This window comes from Urocitellus parryii, chromosome 5, assembly GCF_045843805.1.
Source record: "Urocitellus parryii isolate mUroPar1 chromosome 5, mUroPar1.hap1, whole genome shotgun sequence".
Taxonomy (NCBI): Eukaryota; Metazoa; Chordata; class Mammalia; order Rodentia; family Sciuridae; genus Urocitellus; species Urocitellus parryii.
The window spans coordinates 185,391,702-185,410,695 of record NC_135535.1 but is presented as its reverse complement, the minus strand read 5'-3'; the positions used below and the strand labels follow the sequence as shown (position 1 = coordinate 185,410,695).

The 18,994-nt window shown below is 49.4% G+C and overlaps 2 protein-coding genes across 8 annotated transcripts in view; one reads left to right on the top strand and one right to left on the bottom strand.

The window, feature by feature from the left end:
* The window catches only part of Dpcd (deleted in primary ciliary dyskinesia homolog (mouse)), a 33,543-nt gene extending 31,586 nt beyond the window's left edge, over positions 1–1,957 (bottom strand). For all 6 annotated transcript variants that reach the window (XR_013343643.1, XM_026407884.2, XM_026407885.2 and 3 more), the window contains exon 1: positions 1,877–1,957. Coding sequence is in view for 5 of the 6 variants with exons in the window: in XM_026407884.2 (XP_026263669.2) it covers positions 1,877–1,940 (64 nt within the window). In the remaining variant the exon portion in view is untranslated. The remainder of the gene's footprint in view (positions 1–1,876) is intronic.
* A 66-nt stretch (positions 1,958–2,023) lies between these two features.
* Poll (DNA polymerase lambda) lies at positions 2,024–11,958 on the top strand. 2 transcript variants are annotated; one of them, XM_026407926.2, is made up of 9 exons: positions 2,024–2,079; positions 2,898–3,033; positions 4,123–4,417; positions 4,681–4,843; positions 5,156–5,473; positions 6,186–6,359; positions 7,182–7,310; positions 10,542–10,710; positions 11,055–11,958. In XM_026407926.2, exons 2-9 carry the CDS (start codon positions 2,919–2,921, stop codon positions 11,417–11,419), a joined length of 1,728 nt encoding a protein of 575 aa, XP_026263711.2. In that variant the 5' UTR covers positions 2,024–2,079; positions 2,898–2,918; the 3' UTR covers positions 11,420–11,958. The 2 variants fall into 2 exon arrangements, with proteins under 2 accessions (XP_026263711.2, XP_026263712.2); XM_026407927.2 differs by lacking the exon at positions 2,024–2,079 and adding an exon at positions 2,091–2,154.
* The last annotated feature ends 7,036 nt before the right edge of the window (positions 11,959–18,994 follow it).

Here is an 18,994-nt window from a genome sequence, read left to right as displayed (position 1 = left end):
CTGGGGATGGGACTCAGTGGTTAAGTGCCCCTGAGTTCAATCTTTGATACCAAATAAAATAAAATAACAATTCTGGAAATGGATGGTGATGATGATTGCACAACAGTGTGAATGTACTTAATTAAAATGAACTGTATGCTTAAAGAGTTAAAATGGTAAATTTTATGGTATGTACTTTTTATCACAATAAAAACAAAAATAGCCAGACATGATGGCATATGCCTACGATATCAATTACTCAGGAGAATCCTGAGTTCAAAGTCACCCTGGGCAACTTAGCAAAACCTGTATCAAAATAAAAAGGGCCGCTGATGTAGCTCAGTGGTAGGGCATCCCTGGGTTTAATCCATGCGCGTGCATGCTCTCTTTCTCTCTCACATGCACACAAACAACAATCAACATTGTCCTTTGAGATAATGTCCAAATTCTGCAAGGCAAATACCGAAATTTTCTGCAATCCATTTCCACCTTTTCCCCTCATTGTTCCTTGAGTGACGGGACCCTTTCATTCACCCTTGTATCTTAGCACCTAGTAGCACAGCTGACACAGCATAATGGTTTGTTACAACTGACTGAGCAAATGATTTCTCACCACTAAACATTTTGTTATTCCTTGAGTAACCAGTTGTATATTTCCATACCTCCAAGCCTTTACATGTTGAGTCACTATTCCTTAAATATCATTCCCTTTTCCACTCTGCAAACACCTCTTAATTCCTTAGGACCCAGAATTATCACCCCTTCTGTTAGGTCTCCCTCCAAAGAGATGATCATTTCTACTTTCATGCTCTCAAAGCATTTTATACAAGATTTCACCCTCTACTTAACATGCACTATTATTTATTTACATGTCTTTTCCTGACCATTCTGTGCACTCCTAGGAGAATATGTCTTTTTTTAACTGTTCTAGTACAGAACTTGGCACACAGTAAGGACTCCCTTAAATGTTGCACAAATGAGCAGCTGATTTTAATTTCCACAAACTCCAGGCTTCCCTGATTGGCCTCTACCTGGGACTGAGTCCCCAGCTGTTAGCTTTATAGCCTCAGAAATTTAAACCTAATTTGCTTTGGCTGCCAAGTGAGTCCAGGAAAGAACCCTGAAATCCAAGAGGCCCTAGAATGGACAGTTAGTTCTATGATAAGAAAAAGCCAGAACTCCATACCTGGTGCCCACTCTTACAGGCATGGTTCTTAGTCCTTGTTCTAGCTCCAGTAAAGACCAGGGCACATTTAGAGATTCACTTTGCAAACATAACAATACAGCTGGAAAGGATCTCAGAGGTAAGTGGTGGCCCATCTACTTCATTTTACAGATGAGGAAAGCGAGATCCAAACAAGAAAAGTGGCCTGCTGCACAGCCCTAGAATTAATGGCAGAGTCCAACTAGAACCCAGGTCTCCCTCTTCTTCATGACACCAGGCTGCCACCGGCAACCGAATCCCCAGACTGAGGTTCATGGGAGCCCAGATCAAGATCAGTTGTACCACTGATTCGCTGGGAAAGCTGAGGCTGATCTAAAACTTTCCAGGATTTCTGTTTCCTCGTCTGTAAAACAGAGTAGAAAATTATCAGAATCCTGGCACATCAGTGAGCAGCAAATGAGATAACGAATGGGAAAGGAATTATTATGTATTAGCAACAAAACTCCGAGAGGGGCGAGATGGTGTAGGGAAACCTATGAGGCGCCCAGAGACGTGGGTTCCAGTCCCGTCGTCTCTGGGCCTCAATTTCCTCTTCTGCCAAAACGGGAACTGGCCTGGCAGACGACCGCTGCGCTTCCAGCTCTGCCGGCCGAGGCCCTTCCCCGGGGACACCAGCGCGAAGGCTGGACCCTAGCGGTGAGGACGAGGGAGCTCGCGGGCGCCTCGAGTTACCATCTTGCATCAGCGCTGTCTTCTCTGCCGCCCGCAGACTCTCTAACCAGCCAGTCACCGCCATCTTCCCTCCGCCCAGCCACGCGCAAGGACGCTGCCATGGCAACTGTTCCGCCGAGGGTCACTTCCTGATGACCCGGATGGTATTCTGGGCATTTGCCCTTCCCTCTTACCCCCTTCGTCCGCTCTCATTGGCTCCTCTGGTAAGTAGTTTATTCCTTCTCGCCCGGTGACTCTCCAAGATCCAGAGCTGATCCCACCTTGGGAAGGACTCTTAGGTCTGGCCCGGTGGAGGTCTCTCCCCTGGCTCCCAGCTGGGAATCCCTGGCCCGTGCCAGCTGTGCACGCGGCGGGTGCACCACACCTGCCTGAGTCTTCTCCATCCCCAGCTGTGAGACCGAGACTCCCCCAGTCCCGGAGAGCGCCGCACACCTGCTATGGCAGTGCCCTCTTTCCCCGCAGCTGCGGGACTCAACCCCCCCACCCGCCCCATGCTGAGAGTCCTGCGCCCCGGGCAGGTGCAGGCTGTTCCCGGCGCCCTCCAAACCACCCTCCCAGGTTTTCCTCTTCAGTTGTATCCTTGAGAGGTAGCTATGTGGGTTTATGGGCAGGTGTCCTTCCGTCTCTACTCCTTTGAGGAGATGAAGAAGACCTTCCTAAATAGTTCATTTCCTACCTTGGTGTCTTTTTGGTAAAGCACTTTGGAAGTGGGATGCAGCACGGGCAGATTGCTGAATCTTCAGTGCAACTCCTTTGAGGACTGCTATAATTTCCTACCTCTCAAAAATAACCTCAATAGTCCCTGTGTTCCCCTCGCTTCCCCCAATGCCAAACTAAACAACCCGTGAGTGTAGAGCTAGCTAAACCACTGAAGTTTGATTGGGTTTTCTGAGATCCCTGGAAACTGGGCTGCTGCCCTCAAGGTCTGGTTGATAGAGGCTCCATCTCTATATGCAAGTGGGTTGGGAGAACTCAGTTTTGGATTTCTACATGACGTCTGCCCTGACCAATCCTTAAACAGAAAGGATCCAGCCATACTTCAATGGACCCCAGGGGCATCTTGAAGGCATTTCCCAAGAGAAAGAAAAGTCATGTCAATCCATCATCAAAAGCATTGACAAAGATTCCCAAGAGGGAAGAGGGAGAAGAAGCAGGAGGTGAGCAGACATACTCTCAGAACTCTCATGCACTTGAACCCTTGGCCTTCCCATTGTTTGGTCCTACTTTGTTCCTGTCCAGAATCAGGTATCAGAACTGAGACAAGCTATCTAGGACCTTCAGGTCTTTGTACCTGACTTGGATTAGCCATATCTTTTCTTTTTTTTTTTTTTTTTTAATTTGGGTACTGGGGATTGAACTCAGGGGCACTCATCTGAGCCACATCTCCAGCCCATATTTGTTTTTTGTTTTTTTTTTTAGCGACGGGTCTCACTGAATTGCTTAGTGCTTTGTCATTGCTGAGGCTGGCTTTGAACCCACTATCCTCCAGTCTTAGCCTCCCCAGCCTCTGGGATTACAGTCCTGGGCCACCAAGCCCCGCAGTCACACATCTTTGATAGGCAGCTTTCTGTTTCCCTTCTTCCCCACCTAAGACCTTCATCAGTCAGAATATACTCCCTAATCCCTCAGGAAATGACTGGTAGAATTCTTTACTCTCCAGGAGGCTGCCCCAACTGCAGACAGAAATTCCCCTTGATGCTAGGAGTGCTAAGGCATAAACATCATCACAAGTTTGAGGCCAGCCTCAGCAATTTAGCAAGGCCCTGAGCAACTTAGCCTCAGGCTTGTAAGTTGTTTGGGGCCCTATTGACAGAAAGATGGCAGAGGCTTTATGGGGAGTGGGAGCAGGAATCAGATCTGCTAGACTGTGAGGGCAAGAAACAATAGAAGAAACATGCTTTGTTGAAAGAATAAGTGATAAAGTGACTCTGAACTGCAGTTCAAAGTAGGGAGGGATAAGGCATTTATTTACTCTTTTATTTAACAAATATTTATAGGCTACATACAATGTGCCAGACATTGTTCTTTGTTACACCAGAAAACAGGATAAATAAAAATTCTCACCCCTTATATTCCAGTGATTGCCTATGAGGAAATTGGCTGTATGCTTATAAGGTAGAATCCCCAGAAGGCAGACTGTGTGGATGGAAGGAAAATGATTGTTTTAGGCAGAGAGGACTGCAAACATGTCATTGTGATCATATCTAAAAATTTTGATAATAGGCATCTAACTGTCCCTCCCACAGAGTGGCTGAGCTCCCTGCGGGCTCACGTTGTGTCCACTGGCATTGGACGAGCCCGGGCAGAACTCTTTGAGAAGCAGATTGTTCAGCATGGTGGCCAGATATGCTCTGCCCAGACCCCAGGGGTCACTCACATTGTGGTAGATGAAGGCATGGACTGTGAGCGGGCCCTCCGCCTCCTCAGACTGCCCCGACTGCCCCCAGGTGCTCAACTGGTAAAGTCAACCTGGCTGAGCTCCTGCCTGCAGGAGAGAAGACTGGTGGACACAGCTGGATTTAGCATCTTCATCCCCAACAGGTGGGCTGGTTCCTCAAATGTTTTCTGGCAGCATCTTGAGTCTATTCTTGAGCTATTCCAGATGACTATTTTCTCGTTTATTTTGTGATACTGTGGATGGAACTCAGGGCCTTGCATATCCTAGGCAAGCCCTCTACCTACACCCCCAGCCCTACTTTTAAAATTAGACACATTAGAAAACTAAGGTTTCAAAATAGAGAAGGATTTGGGATGGAAATAGGATGAGACTTTGGGTGTCTTAACCTCCTGTCATCATCCCCCAGGTATGTGGATCAACCACAGCCCAGCAAAGTGGACCAAGACTCTTCTGCTCCTCCTGGCACTCATAGGATTCTGCCTAGGACAGCCCTTTCTCCTCTGCCTCCTCCTACCAGAGCTGTATCTCCTCCCCAAAAGGCAGAAGAGGCACCAAGCTCCCAAGTCCAGGTCAGGAGCCTCCTAGCCCCCTGGGTATCTGATCCTAGAAGTGGGGAACATCAGAAGGTACCAGGCCCCTGAGACAGTAAGTCTGTCTTGATTTAGCACATACTACTCAGAAGCCCAGGGCTGGACACTGGGAAAGGGAAGCCACATAGTACATGTCCCAGTGCTAAAGGAGACCTAAGCTTGATGCAGAAGCCCCAGCCTCAATGTTGGGTCTGAGAAGGAGACACCCACACATGCAAAGACAACTCCCACTTTTGAGGTGTCCTCCTCACGGAAGGAAAGAATTTATTAACTCTTCTTCCCTACTTCAAGCCCAGCTCCGATGATGAAACCAGTGATGGGGAAGGGCCCCAGGTTAGCACAGCTGATCTGGAAGCTCTGATCAGCGGCCGTTACCCAATCCCACCTGAGGGAGATGGCGAGCCTGGCCCAGTCCCAGAGGCCCTGGATAAGTGGGTCTGTGCACAGCCCTCAAGCCAGAAGATGACCAACCACAACCCACACATCACAGAGAAGCTAGAAGTGCTGGCCAAAGCCTACAGCGTCCAGGGAGATAAGTGGAGGGCTCTGGGTTATGCCAAAGCCATCAATGCCCTCAAGAGCTTCCACAAGCCTGTTAGCTCCTACCAGGTACTTTGGAGGTAGGGTGGTGTTGGCCGGGACATCTTGTCTTTACTAGCCAGGACATCAGGCTTAATGGTTAAGATTTTATGTTTGAGAGACTTTCACAAAGAAACAAAATGGGAAGTGAAAGCAGATTAGCAAAATCTTGAGAATTGTTGAAGGAGGTGATTGGTGCTTGGGGGTTCAATACAGTCTCCTCTCTGTTTTTAAGTTTTGTTTAAAAAGTTTAAAACAAAATTCTAGACTCTGGAGCCTAACAGACCAGGGTTACTAACTGTGTGACAATAGGCAAGTTACTTAAACTTTCAAGCACCAGTTTTCTCAATAATAAAAAGGGATTAATAATAGCAACTCATTCATGGTGCTCTTACGAGGAGGAAATGAGATGGTCCCTGGTGCACAGAAATGATATTCAGTAAGCACTCAGTACATGTTGGCTCTCACTATTGCCACGATGATGATGGTGACTAGTCCTATCATTATTCGCCACTTCTTATCATTGGTCTGTATTCCTCTGGGAACTTAAAGACAAGTTACCCAGCTCATATTCCATCCAAACTTCTCATCTTCAACTGTGCCTAGGCTTTCCACAGCCACACATTTGCCTGGCTGACTTTTCAGCAGACATCTACTAAAGGCGTCTACTTTAACCTACCCCTGGTTCTCCCTAGCTGCTTTCTCAGTCTTCTTCCTTACCTCTGTCCCCATCCTCCTCTAGGAGGCCTGCAGCATCCCTGGGATTGGGAAGCGGATGGCTGAGAAAATCATGGAGATCCTGGAGAGTGGGCATCTGCGGAAACTGGACCACATCAGTGACAGCGTGCCTGTCTTGGAACTCTTTTCCAACATCTGGGGAGCTGGGACCAAGACTGCCCAGATGTGGTACCATCAGGTCAAACCATGGCTCAGCTGCCATTTTAGTATTGCCATGTTTCAGAATTCTGACCTTATAAGTCCCTTTGCCTTGTTACCAGGGGTGACCTGGGTACCATTCTGCTACCCTGTATGCTGACGAGAATGAACTAGACTATAGGGAGGTAACTTCTCAAAGGCATCAGTTCTCTGGGCTGGGGATGTGGCTCAAGCGGTAGCGCGCTCGCCTGGCATGCGTGCGGCCCGGGTTCGATCCTCAGCACCACATACCAACAAAGATGTTGTGTCCGCCGAGAACTAAAAAATAAATATTAAAAAACTTTCTCTCTCTCTCTCTCTCTCCCCTCTCTCACTCTCTCTTTAAAAAAAAAAAAAAAAAAGGCATCAGTTCTCAAATAAGTCCATCTCCTGGCTTCTAGAACAGCCATGAGGCTTGGTATCCTTGTGGTGTTGGTAGGAACAAGAAGTATATTTCTCTGTCCCCCAGAATAGCACGTGCCTTCCTGAGAATTCAGGACGTTCAGAGGAAATGTTCCTAGAAGAGTATATCCCAAATCTAGCCATGCCCAGAATTATCTGGGGGCATTGGTTACAATGAAGAGGCCCAGGCCCATCCCCAGACCAGTGGTGCCATGAATTAGCATCTCTGGATTATGGCATGTCTTCTAGGCCCCTAACTTTCCCAGGTCCTATGAGTACAGACCCTCCCACACCTGGGGTTGGTCCTCTCTCAGGCCTTGAATGGAATCTGGGGCAATAGAAACCTCCTGTGTCTGCTTGTTCCCACCATTTCATTGGTCCTGGATCCTCATAGCTTTCCTTCTGGTTGCTTTTTTTCCAGGGTTTCCGGAATCTGGAAGACATACGCAGCCTGGCCTCCCTGACTGCTCAGCAGGCCATTGGCCTGAAACATTATGATGACTTCCTACAACGAATGCCCAGAGAGGAGGCTGCAGAGATTGAGCAGACAGTAAGCAGGTGTCCCAGAGCAGTGAAGAGAGCCAGGCCCTGCTATAAGGTTCTGGCTTAAAGCCAAAAATCTTTGATCTCTCAGCTGGGGAGCCCAACAGGCAGAGGAAGCCATGGATCTCCAGAGGCTGGGGGAAGAGCAAGTTGAGACTGAAGCTGCAGGCCCAGAGGGAGCTTGGGAGAGAGCTCCCAGTATTAGTGTGAGCACTGGGTAACATTAGAGCTAGAGTAGAGGCTTGTTATGGGTCCAGTTATTCAAGGATGTTGGAGTTTGAACAGAGCTAGGGTAGAGTGGGACAGGGCAGAGGTTCTTTTTTTAAAACATTTTTTAAAAATAATTTATTTAACAAAGCCCATTTTGTTGGATCTTTGGGGTGTTTCTAATTTTTCATTTTTATAAGTGTTTCCTTTTTTTAATAGTTTTTTAGTTGTAACTGGACACAATACCTTTATTCATTTATTTTTATGTGGTGCTGAGATTTGAACCCAGGGCCCTGCACATGCTAGGCGGACGCTCTACCGCTAAACTACAACCTCAGCCCCAACATTTTTTTTAATATTTATTTTTTAATTGTAGTTGGACACAATATCTTTAGGCGAGCACTCTACCACTGAGCTACAACCCCAGCCCAGGGCCAGAGGTTCTTAATGCTTTTTTTTTTAATACCATGGATTGAACCCAAGGGTGCTTAACCACTGAACCACATTCCCAGCCCTTTTTATTTTTTTATTTTGAGACAGGGTTTTGCTAGGTTGCTTACAGCCTCGCTAAATTGCTGAGGCTAGCTTTGAACCTGCGATCCTGCTGCTTCAGTCTCCCAAGCTGCTGAGATTACAGGCATGTGCCCCTGTGCCCAGCTTCTTAGTGCTTTTTTTTTTTGTGGATGGACACAATACCTTTAATTTTGTTTATTTATTTCTATGTGGTGTTGAGGATTGATTGAACCCAGTGCCTCACACATGCCAGGCAAGTGCTCTACCACTGAGCCACAACCCTAGCCTTTCATAATGCTTTTTTTTTTCTTTTTTAATATATATTTTTAGTTGTTGATGGACCTTTATTTATTTATTTATATGTGGTGCTGAGAATTGAACCCAGTGCCCCACCCACATGCTAGGCAAGCACCCTACCACTGAGCTACAGTCCTAGTCCCTTAATTCTTTTTGGTTCACTAACTTCTTTTGAGAACCTAATGAGAACTGAACTGTGTCTTCCCAAATATATACATGTGTGAAGTTTTTTCTAGATGTGTGGACCCTCTGAAGCCCATACAAGTCTTGTCAGCATTGGGTTAGGGTTGGTATAGGAGCATAGTACTAGTAGGAGTAGGTGTGGGATTAGGAGAAAGCTCCAACAAGATTGGTTTAAATAAGGTGCAGTGGTATCTGCCTATAATCCCAGCTATTTGGGAGGCTAAGTCAGGCAGGTCACAAGTTCGAGGGCAACCTCAACAATTTAGGGAGAGTCTGTCAGAAAATAAAAAATAAAAAGGGCTAGGGATGTAGCTCAGTGATAGAGTGCCCCTGGGCTCAATCCCCAGTACCAACAAAAAAGAAAAAAAAATGAGTTAAGGATAGGCCTTGATTAAGAGGAGGATTAAGATTTATAGTTGTCCAATGGGCTGGGGATGTGGCTCAAGCGGTAGCGCGCTTGCCTGGCATGCGTGCGGCCCGGGTTCGATCCTCAGCACCACATACCAACAGGGATGTTGTGTCCCCTGAGAACTAAAAAATAAATATTAAAAATTCTCAAAAAAAAAAAAATTAAAAAAAAAAAAAAAGATTTATAGTTGTCCAAGAAATAAAGTTTGGTCAAGATAAGGGTTTGGGGGGCTGGAGATGTGGCTCAGCGGTAGCGCGCTCGCCTGGCATGCGTGCGGCCCGGGTTCGATCCTCAGCACCACATACCAACAAAAGATGTTGTGTCCGCCGAGAACTAAAAAAAAAAAAATATTAAAAAAAAAAAAAAAAAAGATAAGGGTTTGGTTTAGAGCTACATTAGAGACTATGTTTTATAAAGTTTGTGTAAAATCAAGAGTAGAGAGAGACAGGAATAGATGTGTCATTTCTTCAGCCAGCATCAGGATTAGGGGTTGTAGGCAAGATTTGCTCGCTTTGGTCAAGAATCCTAATGGATAGCACTCTGGGGAAATTGGCCTAGCTTGATAGAAATCATCCTCCAGCTCCACTCCAGGCTAGAGGGTCTATGGAAAGGCCCCTTTGTACTCTTGTCACCAGGCCTCAGTGTTAGTGATGACACCGTCACTCAGCCACGGTGTCTGGGCACAGAGAATGCCCCAGCCAGCCACCAGCCTTCAGCTGTTAGAACAGAAGAGGCTTCCCACCTGGCTCCCTGTGCCCCCTTTTAGGGCTCCAGGCTTAGAGGTTTTGATGGGATTACTCATCTGGGTCTTCTCCTCCCCTTCTCCTGGGAAGCCAAAAAGGGCCTGAGGAGATTAGCAGAGCCCAGCCTGTCAGGGGAATTGAGGTGTCCTGGCTGTAGGTCTCCAGGGCCCCAGAAATCTGTGTCCTGGAATGGAGGCGGGAATGCATCTGCATATGAAAGGCTTTAGTGTCTCTGGGTAGAGGCTAATGCGTTTATTTCTCCTTAGTGAGGGATGATCCTTCTACTGACAGTCCCCTCTGTCTCATCTCCCTCCTCTAGGAAGGGATGTAGTCATGGGCTCATATTGGCTCTTTCTTTGCTTTCATTTCCCACAGGTGCAGTTATATTTCCGTGTTCCATTTTCTTTCAGGCCTGGGCCTAGGGCTCACTGCCAGCCGCCTGCTCAGGCCTCAAACCCCAACTAACTGTCTTTAGCTCCAAATCCATGGACACCTAGGCCTGCCAAGACTTGGCATCTAGCTTCCAGGCACTTGTCCCCTTGTTCTAAGCAGAATTTTGTAGACCAGGGCATGTGGGTGTGGGTTGGGTCAGGGTTGAGACAAAGTGTCCCTCTGCTCTTAAAGAGGTGCGGAGGGATGATGGGTGCCCTCCCACAGAGGTGGAGCCAGTGTCTTCTCTCCTTGGGCTTATCTCCCATGTGGGATGGTTCTCCCCTGGCCCAGTGCCAGCTGAAGAACAGCAGTGCCCCAGGGGGGAATTCCCTCAGCCTGGCAGCAGGCTTGGGGCATAGTGTGGACCCTGAATCACAGAAGGCCCTCTGCTGCCTTGGGGGAGGAGCTCTAGAGGGCTTAAGGACTACCTTCCTCCCTCCCTGCTCTTGCCCAGGTCCGGTTGTCAGCCCAGGCCTTCAGCCCTGGGCTGCTGTGTGTGGCATGTGGCTCTTACCGCCGGGGGAAGACGACCTGTGGTGATGTGGATGTGCTCATCACTCACCCAGATGGCCGGTCCCACCAGGGCATCTTCAGTCGTCTCCTTGACAGCCTTCGGCAGCAAGGTATAAGCATCTCTGGTGAGCAGGGGGCAGGGAAGCTGGGAAAGGAGACTTGAAAGACCCCCACCTCACCTGTAACCATGTCCTCTCAAGGAGGAGATGAAACATGGGCCAGCATCACCCAGAGACTCAAGTCTTATCTGATATTTCTGTGTCACTGGGAGAGATGGGCAGAATTGGCACCCCATTTCACAAATCAAGAGATTGGCCCAGAGTGGGCAGGGTCCCTCAGGGCAGAATCCAGTGAGGTGGGAATAGAGAACTCGGAGAACTAGGAGAGACCTGGGAAGATGGGCAAAGTGGGGTCTGGCTCCTAGCCCTCTCAGCCATACCCTGTGTTGTGCCAGGGTTCCTCACAGATGACTTGGTGAGCAAGGAGGAGAACGGCCAGCAACAGAAGTACCTGGGTGTATGCCAGCTCCCAGGGCCAGGGCGGCGACACCGACGACTAGACATTATCGTGGTTCCCTACAGTGAGTTTGCCTGCGCCCTGCTCTACTTCACTGGCTCTGCTCACTTCAACCGGTCCATGCGGGCTCTGGCCAAGACTAAGGGCATGAGCCTTTCAGAACATGCCCTCAGCACAGCTGTGGTCCGGAACACTCAAGGTGTCAAGATGGCTCCTGGCCGAGTGTTACCTACACCCACCGAGAAGGACGTCTTCACACTCTTAGGCCTACCCTACCGAGAACCAGCAGAGCGCGACTGGTGACTGGGGCTCAGGGCACAGCAGCCAGTTGAACCAGCTGCCCCACCTGGTCATCCATTACCCACTCCAGTTTCATCTGGCTGAACTTTACACTTAGCCACCTGCTATCTTCTGTGAAACCAAGCCTGGGGCTCAAGCCTGAAGGAAAGAGTCTGGCTCCCAAGGCCTTCCCATCCCAGATCAGGCTGCTATCCCTTCTACCCTACCACTGCCCCAGGATAGTTCTGCACACAGCTTCTTGCCCCATTTTAAATGGGAACAAGTAGCTGGTTTGAAGCCACCTTCCTGTGCTGAAGGCCTCGGCATCCCGCTTCCGACCCTGAGAAAGGTCTGACTGATGTGGGTGGGGTGGAAGCTTCACGGGGAAAGGGAAGCAGCTGTGGTCTCAGCATCACCCAGAACTCTTCAGAGGAGGGGAGTGAGCTATTCACATGTATTCCCTCCACCTACCCCACTTCCTGTACAGCTGGAGCTGCTGGGAAGGGCGTGCCCTAGGCTCCATGAGGACAGTATTTGAAGGCCGAGGGGCCCAGTAAAGTGCATTTGACATTCACTCTGCCCAATGTCTGAATTGCTGTACCCCCTGCCTGCCTTCTTCCACCCAGGCAGGATAGAGATGGGAGCTAAGTGGCAGAATCCAGAAAAGTTGCATTTAACTGCCCTCTTAGGCAGGCCTGACTGAATCAGCTCCTGAATCGAGAATGGGGACTGGGGTGGATGTGAAAAGGGATAATCAGCCAGGTGTGTTGACAAAAACCTGTAATCCTAGCTACTTTGAAGGCTAAGGTGGGAGAGACCACAAGTTCAAGGCCAGCCTGGGCAACTTGGCAAGACTCTGTCTCTATTTTTATTTTTAAGGCCTAAGGATGTAGCTCAGTGGTAGAATGCTTCCCTAGCATGCAGGAGTCCCTAGATTCCATATCCAGAAAGACACACACACAAAGGGAAAGAGTCTGGTACTAGGATCTCCTCTCTAGCCACCTGTCAGCATGTGCTGTGGGCTGTGCCCAAGAACAGGCTATTTGGGACATGAACAAGGGTGACAGGGCTTTTGGGAAGCAATTAGGGACAACATGCAATCTCTGAAATACTGCAAGGAAGGCTGCCTGGAAGAGGTAGGGGCAGAGTGGCAGGGAAAGTAGCCTTTTGAGAGGGGTCAGCAGGCTCTGGGGAATAATTTGAGAGGATGCCAGGAGTCAGGAGAAGGCCAGGCTGGTAGAGGACTGAAAACAGAGCTACAGGATTTAGTCTGGTAGAGCAGATAGGAGCAAGTCCAGTAGGTAGGCTCAGTTGGGGTTCTGAGGCTGGGCCTTGCAGAATAAGGAGAATTGGTGGGGGTGGGGGTCTGGAAAGAAGTATGAAGAGTAATGGGCCCAGAGGCAGGATAACGTTGTCTTGGAGGAGCAGTGATGAGTCTGGAGAGGTCTCAGGACATGGGAGATTTTGAGGTAGAGCATGAGAATGGCTAAGCAGTGGGCTCCCACCTCCTGAGTGTTGGTGTGTACTTGGGGGAAGTCCTGCCTCTCAGTAACTTGCAGAGTCCCAGAGCTCACCTTTGCCTCCCTGGTTGCAATCCTGGGACCCAACTGGGTGTAGTTGTACATACCTACAATCCCAACTACGTGGGAGGCTGAGGAAGGAGGATCACAAGTTCAAGGCCAGTGTGGGCTGCTTAACAAACCCTGTCTTGGAGGGGAAAATCAACAATCCTGAAACCTAAGCAGCCTAAGAGTGAATCTCCAACTCACATCCAGATCCTTAATGCTCTGAGTCCTTATGAGGAAGAAGCTAGAAGCCCATGGGGCTCAGAGGGCCATTCCACAGCTCAGTCCCAACTTGAAAGGTGACCCAAAGTCCCCAGGAAGAGAGGTCTCCCTGCAGACTTACAGGGAAACTTCATCAGCCTGAGGAAGACAGGAGAAGAGCTGGTGACTCTCTGGGACCATAGCTGTTAGGACTGCCCTTGATCACTCCTTAGGAGCTCTGCTATTTCTATTCTAGTCTGATCCCGTGGTACCTGCCACTCTCTTCATCTCTTCATTGACAATTGGGATCAACAGAAGCCCAAAGACTGGGATATGGAAGTCCAAATATGGAAGTTGCTTGTCCCCTTCTGCTTCCCATGTTAATGCCCCAGGCAACTTCCAGTATCAAAGAACAGGGCCCTTGGGATTAGGAGCTGTGTGGCCCAGTAGGTCACAGGTAATCTGGCTAGGTTAACCCCATCCTTATCTGACATCCCTCCCATTTGCCTTAATTCCTTGCCCCAGGAGACTCAGAATTTGGGCTGTGCCCTCAAACTATAGACTCCTGGTTCCATCTTTCAGCAAGGGCAACAGGAAATTATGGGCTAGAAAGGGAGAGTCCCCACAGCCTCCAAGGACCATTCTGGAGTGGTGTCCTCCTGTGGTCAGTTGGCAGGCAAGCCCTGGGCCCTCATCCTCTCATGCCAGCTGTCATGGCCTCAGTTTGTGCCTCTATTAATTTCACTTACCCTCTGACACTTTGTGCCCAAGATACACATCATGTTTGGGCTGCTGTGCCCCAGTCTTGCAAAACTGGCAGTCTTATCTTCTCCCATGGCCTGGAGTGATAACATGAGTCTTGGCCATAGCCTTGCTCTGAAAGATGAACAAGACAGATCAAATCTTCCCCCCTGGATTTCAGCTCTTCATGGGGAGCAGAGTGGGCACAGAGCCAGGATCCTCCTGGCCTGTACCTACAATGAGTATGGCAAGGTGGGTAAGCCTAGTTGTGTCCTGTCCCACAGTTCCAAGGGCTAGAAATGGAAAACACTTTATCCTACTTATGCTGAATCATGAAATTCCTGTCCCTTTATGTGGAATGGGATGACTCCTGCCAGGACTAAGGGCTATAACTTGGAGATTTTGGCCTTACTCTCCTTTTTCCTTCCCCTACCAGGGGAGCCCCCTTCCCATCGTTTCTAAGATGGACCTCCCATGGTAGCTACAGAAACAGGCAACCTGTGCTACCCAGAATGCAGACACATACAGGAATTGTTCCTGTGCAGGATGGGCTCCCCAGACCTTTGGCTCTGTGTCTACTCTGCTCTTCAGTCTAAGCACCAACCAGTAGTTTTCTAGAAGCCTTGAGCCACTGGGCTTCCATGCTTCTGAGCTCTGGGACTAGGGAATCCTTGTGACTGAAATCCCAAATAACCAGAGATCAGGACAGGTCTCATTCACATCTTCCTACTTGGGGGCTCTGCAAGCCCAGATCCCCAAAATGGAGGCCTGTGCTGAGGCTGAGCCTAGCAACAGCCCTGAAGAAAGCATCTCTTTAAAAAACTCTGGACCCAGAGATGAGGCTGCAGGGACGACTCTAAAGATGACACTGAAGGACACATAAAAACTGGAAGGCCTCTGCTCCATACTTAAGTGACTGTGAAACCTCTTTTGGATCAGCGGTGGTGGCACCTTTGCCTGGAGACTCAGGCTTGGCCCTAACTGATGGGCCCATAGCACCAGACATGGATCCACCTGCTCCCAGCCCCACTGCTCTCACGTGCAGGCTTCTAGTCCTTTACTGTATGTGTGCAGACGCCTGTGGGTATGTGCCCTTCTTTGACTACATGGTCACTTCTCTGTGCACCTAATGTGCGTTCCTGGACTCCATGCTTATGTGCTGTATGTTCATGGTTTTGTTTCTGAGTTTGTGTGTCCCTGTCCACCTCAGCCTGGGATTTGGGCCCCTGTGTGGTCAAGGGTTCAGGCTGGAAGGGGGTCCCTGGTGGTCCTGGGCAGGAACTATGGAAGGTGGTGGAGCCTGGCTGGGCCCCAGGCTCTGGGTCCTCGTGTCCATGGAGGAGGCCGCAGGGCGGGCCGCCTGCGTCAGCCTTGAGCGGCCATCAATAGCGCGCGGTTAATTAATTTGATGGGAACAGCAGGGACCGCCGTTTGCATTTAGTGAAGTTCCAGGAACTTCCAACCTCATCTTCATAATTGGCCTCATAAATTGTAAGAAAGAGAGAGATCAGCAAAGCGGGAGGGAGGAGGGGCCGCCCGTCCGTCCTTATTTAATTTTATTGCTGAAATTCATCTTTTTAGCCTCCTCCGCCTGAATCGGCTCTCCCAGCCGGATTTGCCTAATCATGATAAATTAATATTCATTTCCCCGCCTCTTACCCAGCTCCCGCGCTTGGATGGAGCTGGGGAGGGTCTCCTTCCAGCCCCTCTGCTAGGCCTTGGGGGCAGCCTGGCGGGTAGGGGCCCCCAAAGTGGAGCTTATGCGCAGAACTGAAAATGGTCCCTGGGGAAGGAGGAGGAAAGGTTGGGAGAGAGATGGGGCCTCTGTTCCTTTGTGAGGAATAGGCCCCAGAGGTTGACTGGGACTCTCAGAGCATCCAGAAAATTGAGATACCACCCCTGCCCAGCCAGGGCTGAGTGGGAGGCAAGAAGGGCCTGAGAAAGACTTTGGAGACCCAAAGGCCAAGACTCAGGCACTCAGGGTAGGTTTGGGAGAAGGACCAAGGGCAGCTGGAATTGAGAAATGAATGAAGGCTGGTTGACCTTCTGTTTGTCCCATTCCATCCCCAGCTACATACAGGCCACCTTTCCCTCTGAAGACATCCCAGTTGTTGAGGCCTCAAGGTGCCCATGGCCTTTGACTGAAGTGACTCTCTACTCTTCAGCAGCTAACTGGATAGCTGGAACCCATATGCTGGGCATCTGCGCTGTGCCATATGACTGTCACAGCTACTGCCTATCACTGCTAAGGCCTTTTTAGAGGTTTAGCTAGGAGTGTTAGTTTCTATCCTTTTCCCTGGACATTGGGACCCCTGCAGTCCAAAGGATCAGAATTCCCCATGTCTTGTGTCATAATTGTGTGAGAGACCTGGAATGGATTTTTCTATTTCATCTAGCCCCTTGTCCCATTTACAGATAAAGAAACTTAGGGCCAGAGATGGGAAGTAACTAGCTCAAGGTGTCATTGATAGGAGCAAGAGATGCTTCTACTCCACCTTGGGAGGCTGAGCATAGTGGGCAGGATTCTAGATTTCTGGCCTCCAGTGACCCTTGTCCTTATCTTATCTCCTCCCTTTTGAGTATGGGTAGATCCTTCAACTATGATGAACTCCTATGGGTATGGTAAATTATGTGGCAAAAAGAACATTATGTGGGTGGGTTTGGTCTAACTATGTATGAAAACCCTTTAAACTCTCTGGCTGGTAGCAGAAAGAGCAGTCAGATTCTGAGCATAAGGACCAGGGAGGGTCCCTGAGAGTCAACCAGCAAGGAAGTAGGACTTCAGTCTTGCAACCAAAAGGAACTGAAATCTGCCAGCAACAAGAATGTGCATGGAAGCAATTCTTCCCCAGAGTCCCAGAGAAGAGCCCAAAGTGGCCAAAGCTTTGATTTCAGCCTGTGGGACCCTAAGCAAAAGCTCAACTGAACCTGCCTGGACTCCTTCCCTACATAAATGGTGTTGTTTGAAGGGGATACACTTGTGGAAATGTGTTATACAGCTGTAGAAAGCAGATATGCAAAGCCTAGGGAAAGGACATCTTAGGAGCAGAACAAAGTTGGAAGATGTCTGGGGGCTCTATCCTAATCCCACTCCTCTTTACCCTATATTCTCACCAGGCAATAATTGACTGGAGTTGCTTCCCTGTTTGCCAAAGTCCTTAACACACTCTAAAATCAGGCCAGGCATGGTGGTGCATGCCTATAATCCCTCATCTTGGGAGGCTGAGGCAGGAGAATTCTGAGTTCAAAGCCTGTCTCAGCAAAAGCAAGCACTAAGCAACTCAGTGAGACCCTGTCTCTAAATAAAATCCAAAATAGGGCCCGGGATGTGGTTCAGTGGCTGAGTGCCCTGAATTCAATCCCTGGTTCCCTCCAATAGTAAATATTTTATCTAAGATCAAACCTTGTAACCATTTCAATGGGAGTCAGGACCTTGGTTTATGAGGAACAGTGAGCTTCTCTTTCCCAGCCAGGAGGAATTCCTATGGGACTGGCTCAGATACAACCTTCCAGCATCTGGGCATTCCAAGCACAGCCAACTGATAACTTAGTGTCCTTTCAAACCAAAGTTTGCCTCCCCCTCCCAAACCAGAGTTTTCTAAAATAGCCAGGGGGGTTAGGAGGATGCAGGTAAGGGATATTTTTGATTCCCACTGGAGGGCGCCAGCTTCTTTGAAGACTGGGGAATACCAGTTACCATTTTGCAGTTTCTGGAAGGAACCTTCATTGAGGAAGTTCAAGTTAGCCGAGCCATATGTCTGGTTTATTTCAGTGGCATTCCTTGATTGACCCCTGAGTCTGGCCAGTCTTTGCTTAACCCAGCCCAGCACATGGATTATCTGTAACCTCTGGGTAACTAAAGTATCCCCATTTTGCAGATGAGGAAAATGAGACCCAGAAAGGTATACTGACTTCTTATAAATTACACAGCATGTCAGGATCAAATCTGGAGTTCACCCATATCTTCATGAGTCAGGAAGCCCAGCTGGTTTCCCTGCTCCACTCTGGGAGTGGCTGTGGCCCAGATCTAAATGGACTATCTGTCTTAACCCTTCTCCCTCTTCCCCCACAGATCCAAAGCAAGGAGCTTTGAGCTTCTGAGTTTGCAGAGGGTTCCCAATGCTAATGTTGGAGATCCATGCCTGATCTTAAAACCTGGGGTTTTAAATCAGCAATGGCCCTCTTGTCCTGAGGTGGGATCCCCTGATCTCTTCACCTCCATTAGGGAGTTAGTGTGTAAGGGGCACCAACTCCTAGGAACTCCTAACCTACAGTAGGGGTGGGCCCTGGATTTGTAACTCAGACATATTCATATACATACCTGATCTGCCCCCTAGACTCCCATATGTGTCTGCACAAACCTGACCCTTTCCCCTCATCCCCTCCGTGTATGGGTACACACACCTGGCCCCTCTCTAACAGGAGCCATCCCACCTTCCCTATCCCCACATGGACTCCACCAGCAGGGCCTGATCAGGGCCTGGCCTGGCTTGAGACATTCCCTAACCTATCTCCAGGCTCCTCCTGAGGGACCCGCTCTCACTCTCTTGACCTTGCATTCAGCACTGGTGGTGCACGCCTATAATCCCTCATCTTGGGAGGCTGAGGCAGGAGAATTCTGAGTTCAAAGCCAGTCTCAGCAAAAGCAAGGCACTAAGCAACTCAGTGAGACCCTGTCTCTAAATAAAATCCAAAATAGGGCCCGGGGTGTGGTTCAAGTCACATGTGCTCAAGTCACAGGGCCTCCCCCTACTGGCCAGCCCCACCAGCTAGCCAGACACCACAATGGAAAAGGAATCAGCCCCTGGCCCTGCCTGGGGAGAGAATCAGGGCCGTGCCTGGAAACAGTCTTGGAGATCTGGGCAGCCCCAGCTTCCTACCTCAGGGGCCAAGGACCGCAGCCCCCACCCAGAGCCTCTGAGTAGGGGCCAGACACCTGAGAGCCTCCTTGCTCTCCCCACACAAGTGCCCACGAACTGCCTGCCCGCCAAGTGACTAGGAGGAGCCCAGGGAGCTGCCCCTGCTGTGGTGCAGACTAAGTCTGGACTGTAGACCTGGCTCCTCTGGTAAGGGTTTGAGCCTTCCACTCCTT

Excerpts from the sequence above, each read along its gene's own strand:
- Poll (XM_026407926.2), top strand. The coding sequence starts at position 2,919 with ATGGACCCCAGGGGCATCTTGAAGGCATTTCCCAAGAGAAAGAAAAGT. Across the intron at positions 4,418-4,680 it reads AGCATCTTCATCCCCAACAG|GTATGTGGATCAACCACAGC; the intron begins GTGGGCTGGTTC and ends ATCATCCCCCAG. Across the intron at positions 10,711-11,054 it reads TGACAGCCTTCGGCAGCAAG|GGTTCCTCACAGATGACTTG; the intron begins GTATAAGCATCT and ends GTGTTGTGCCAG.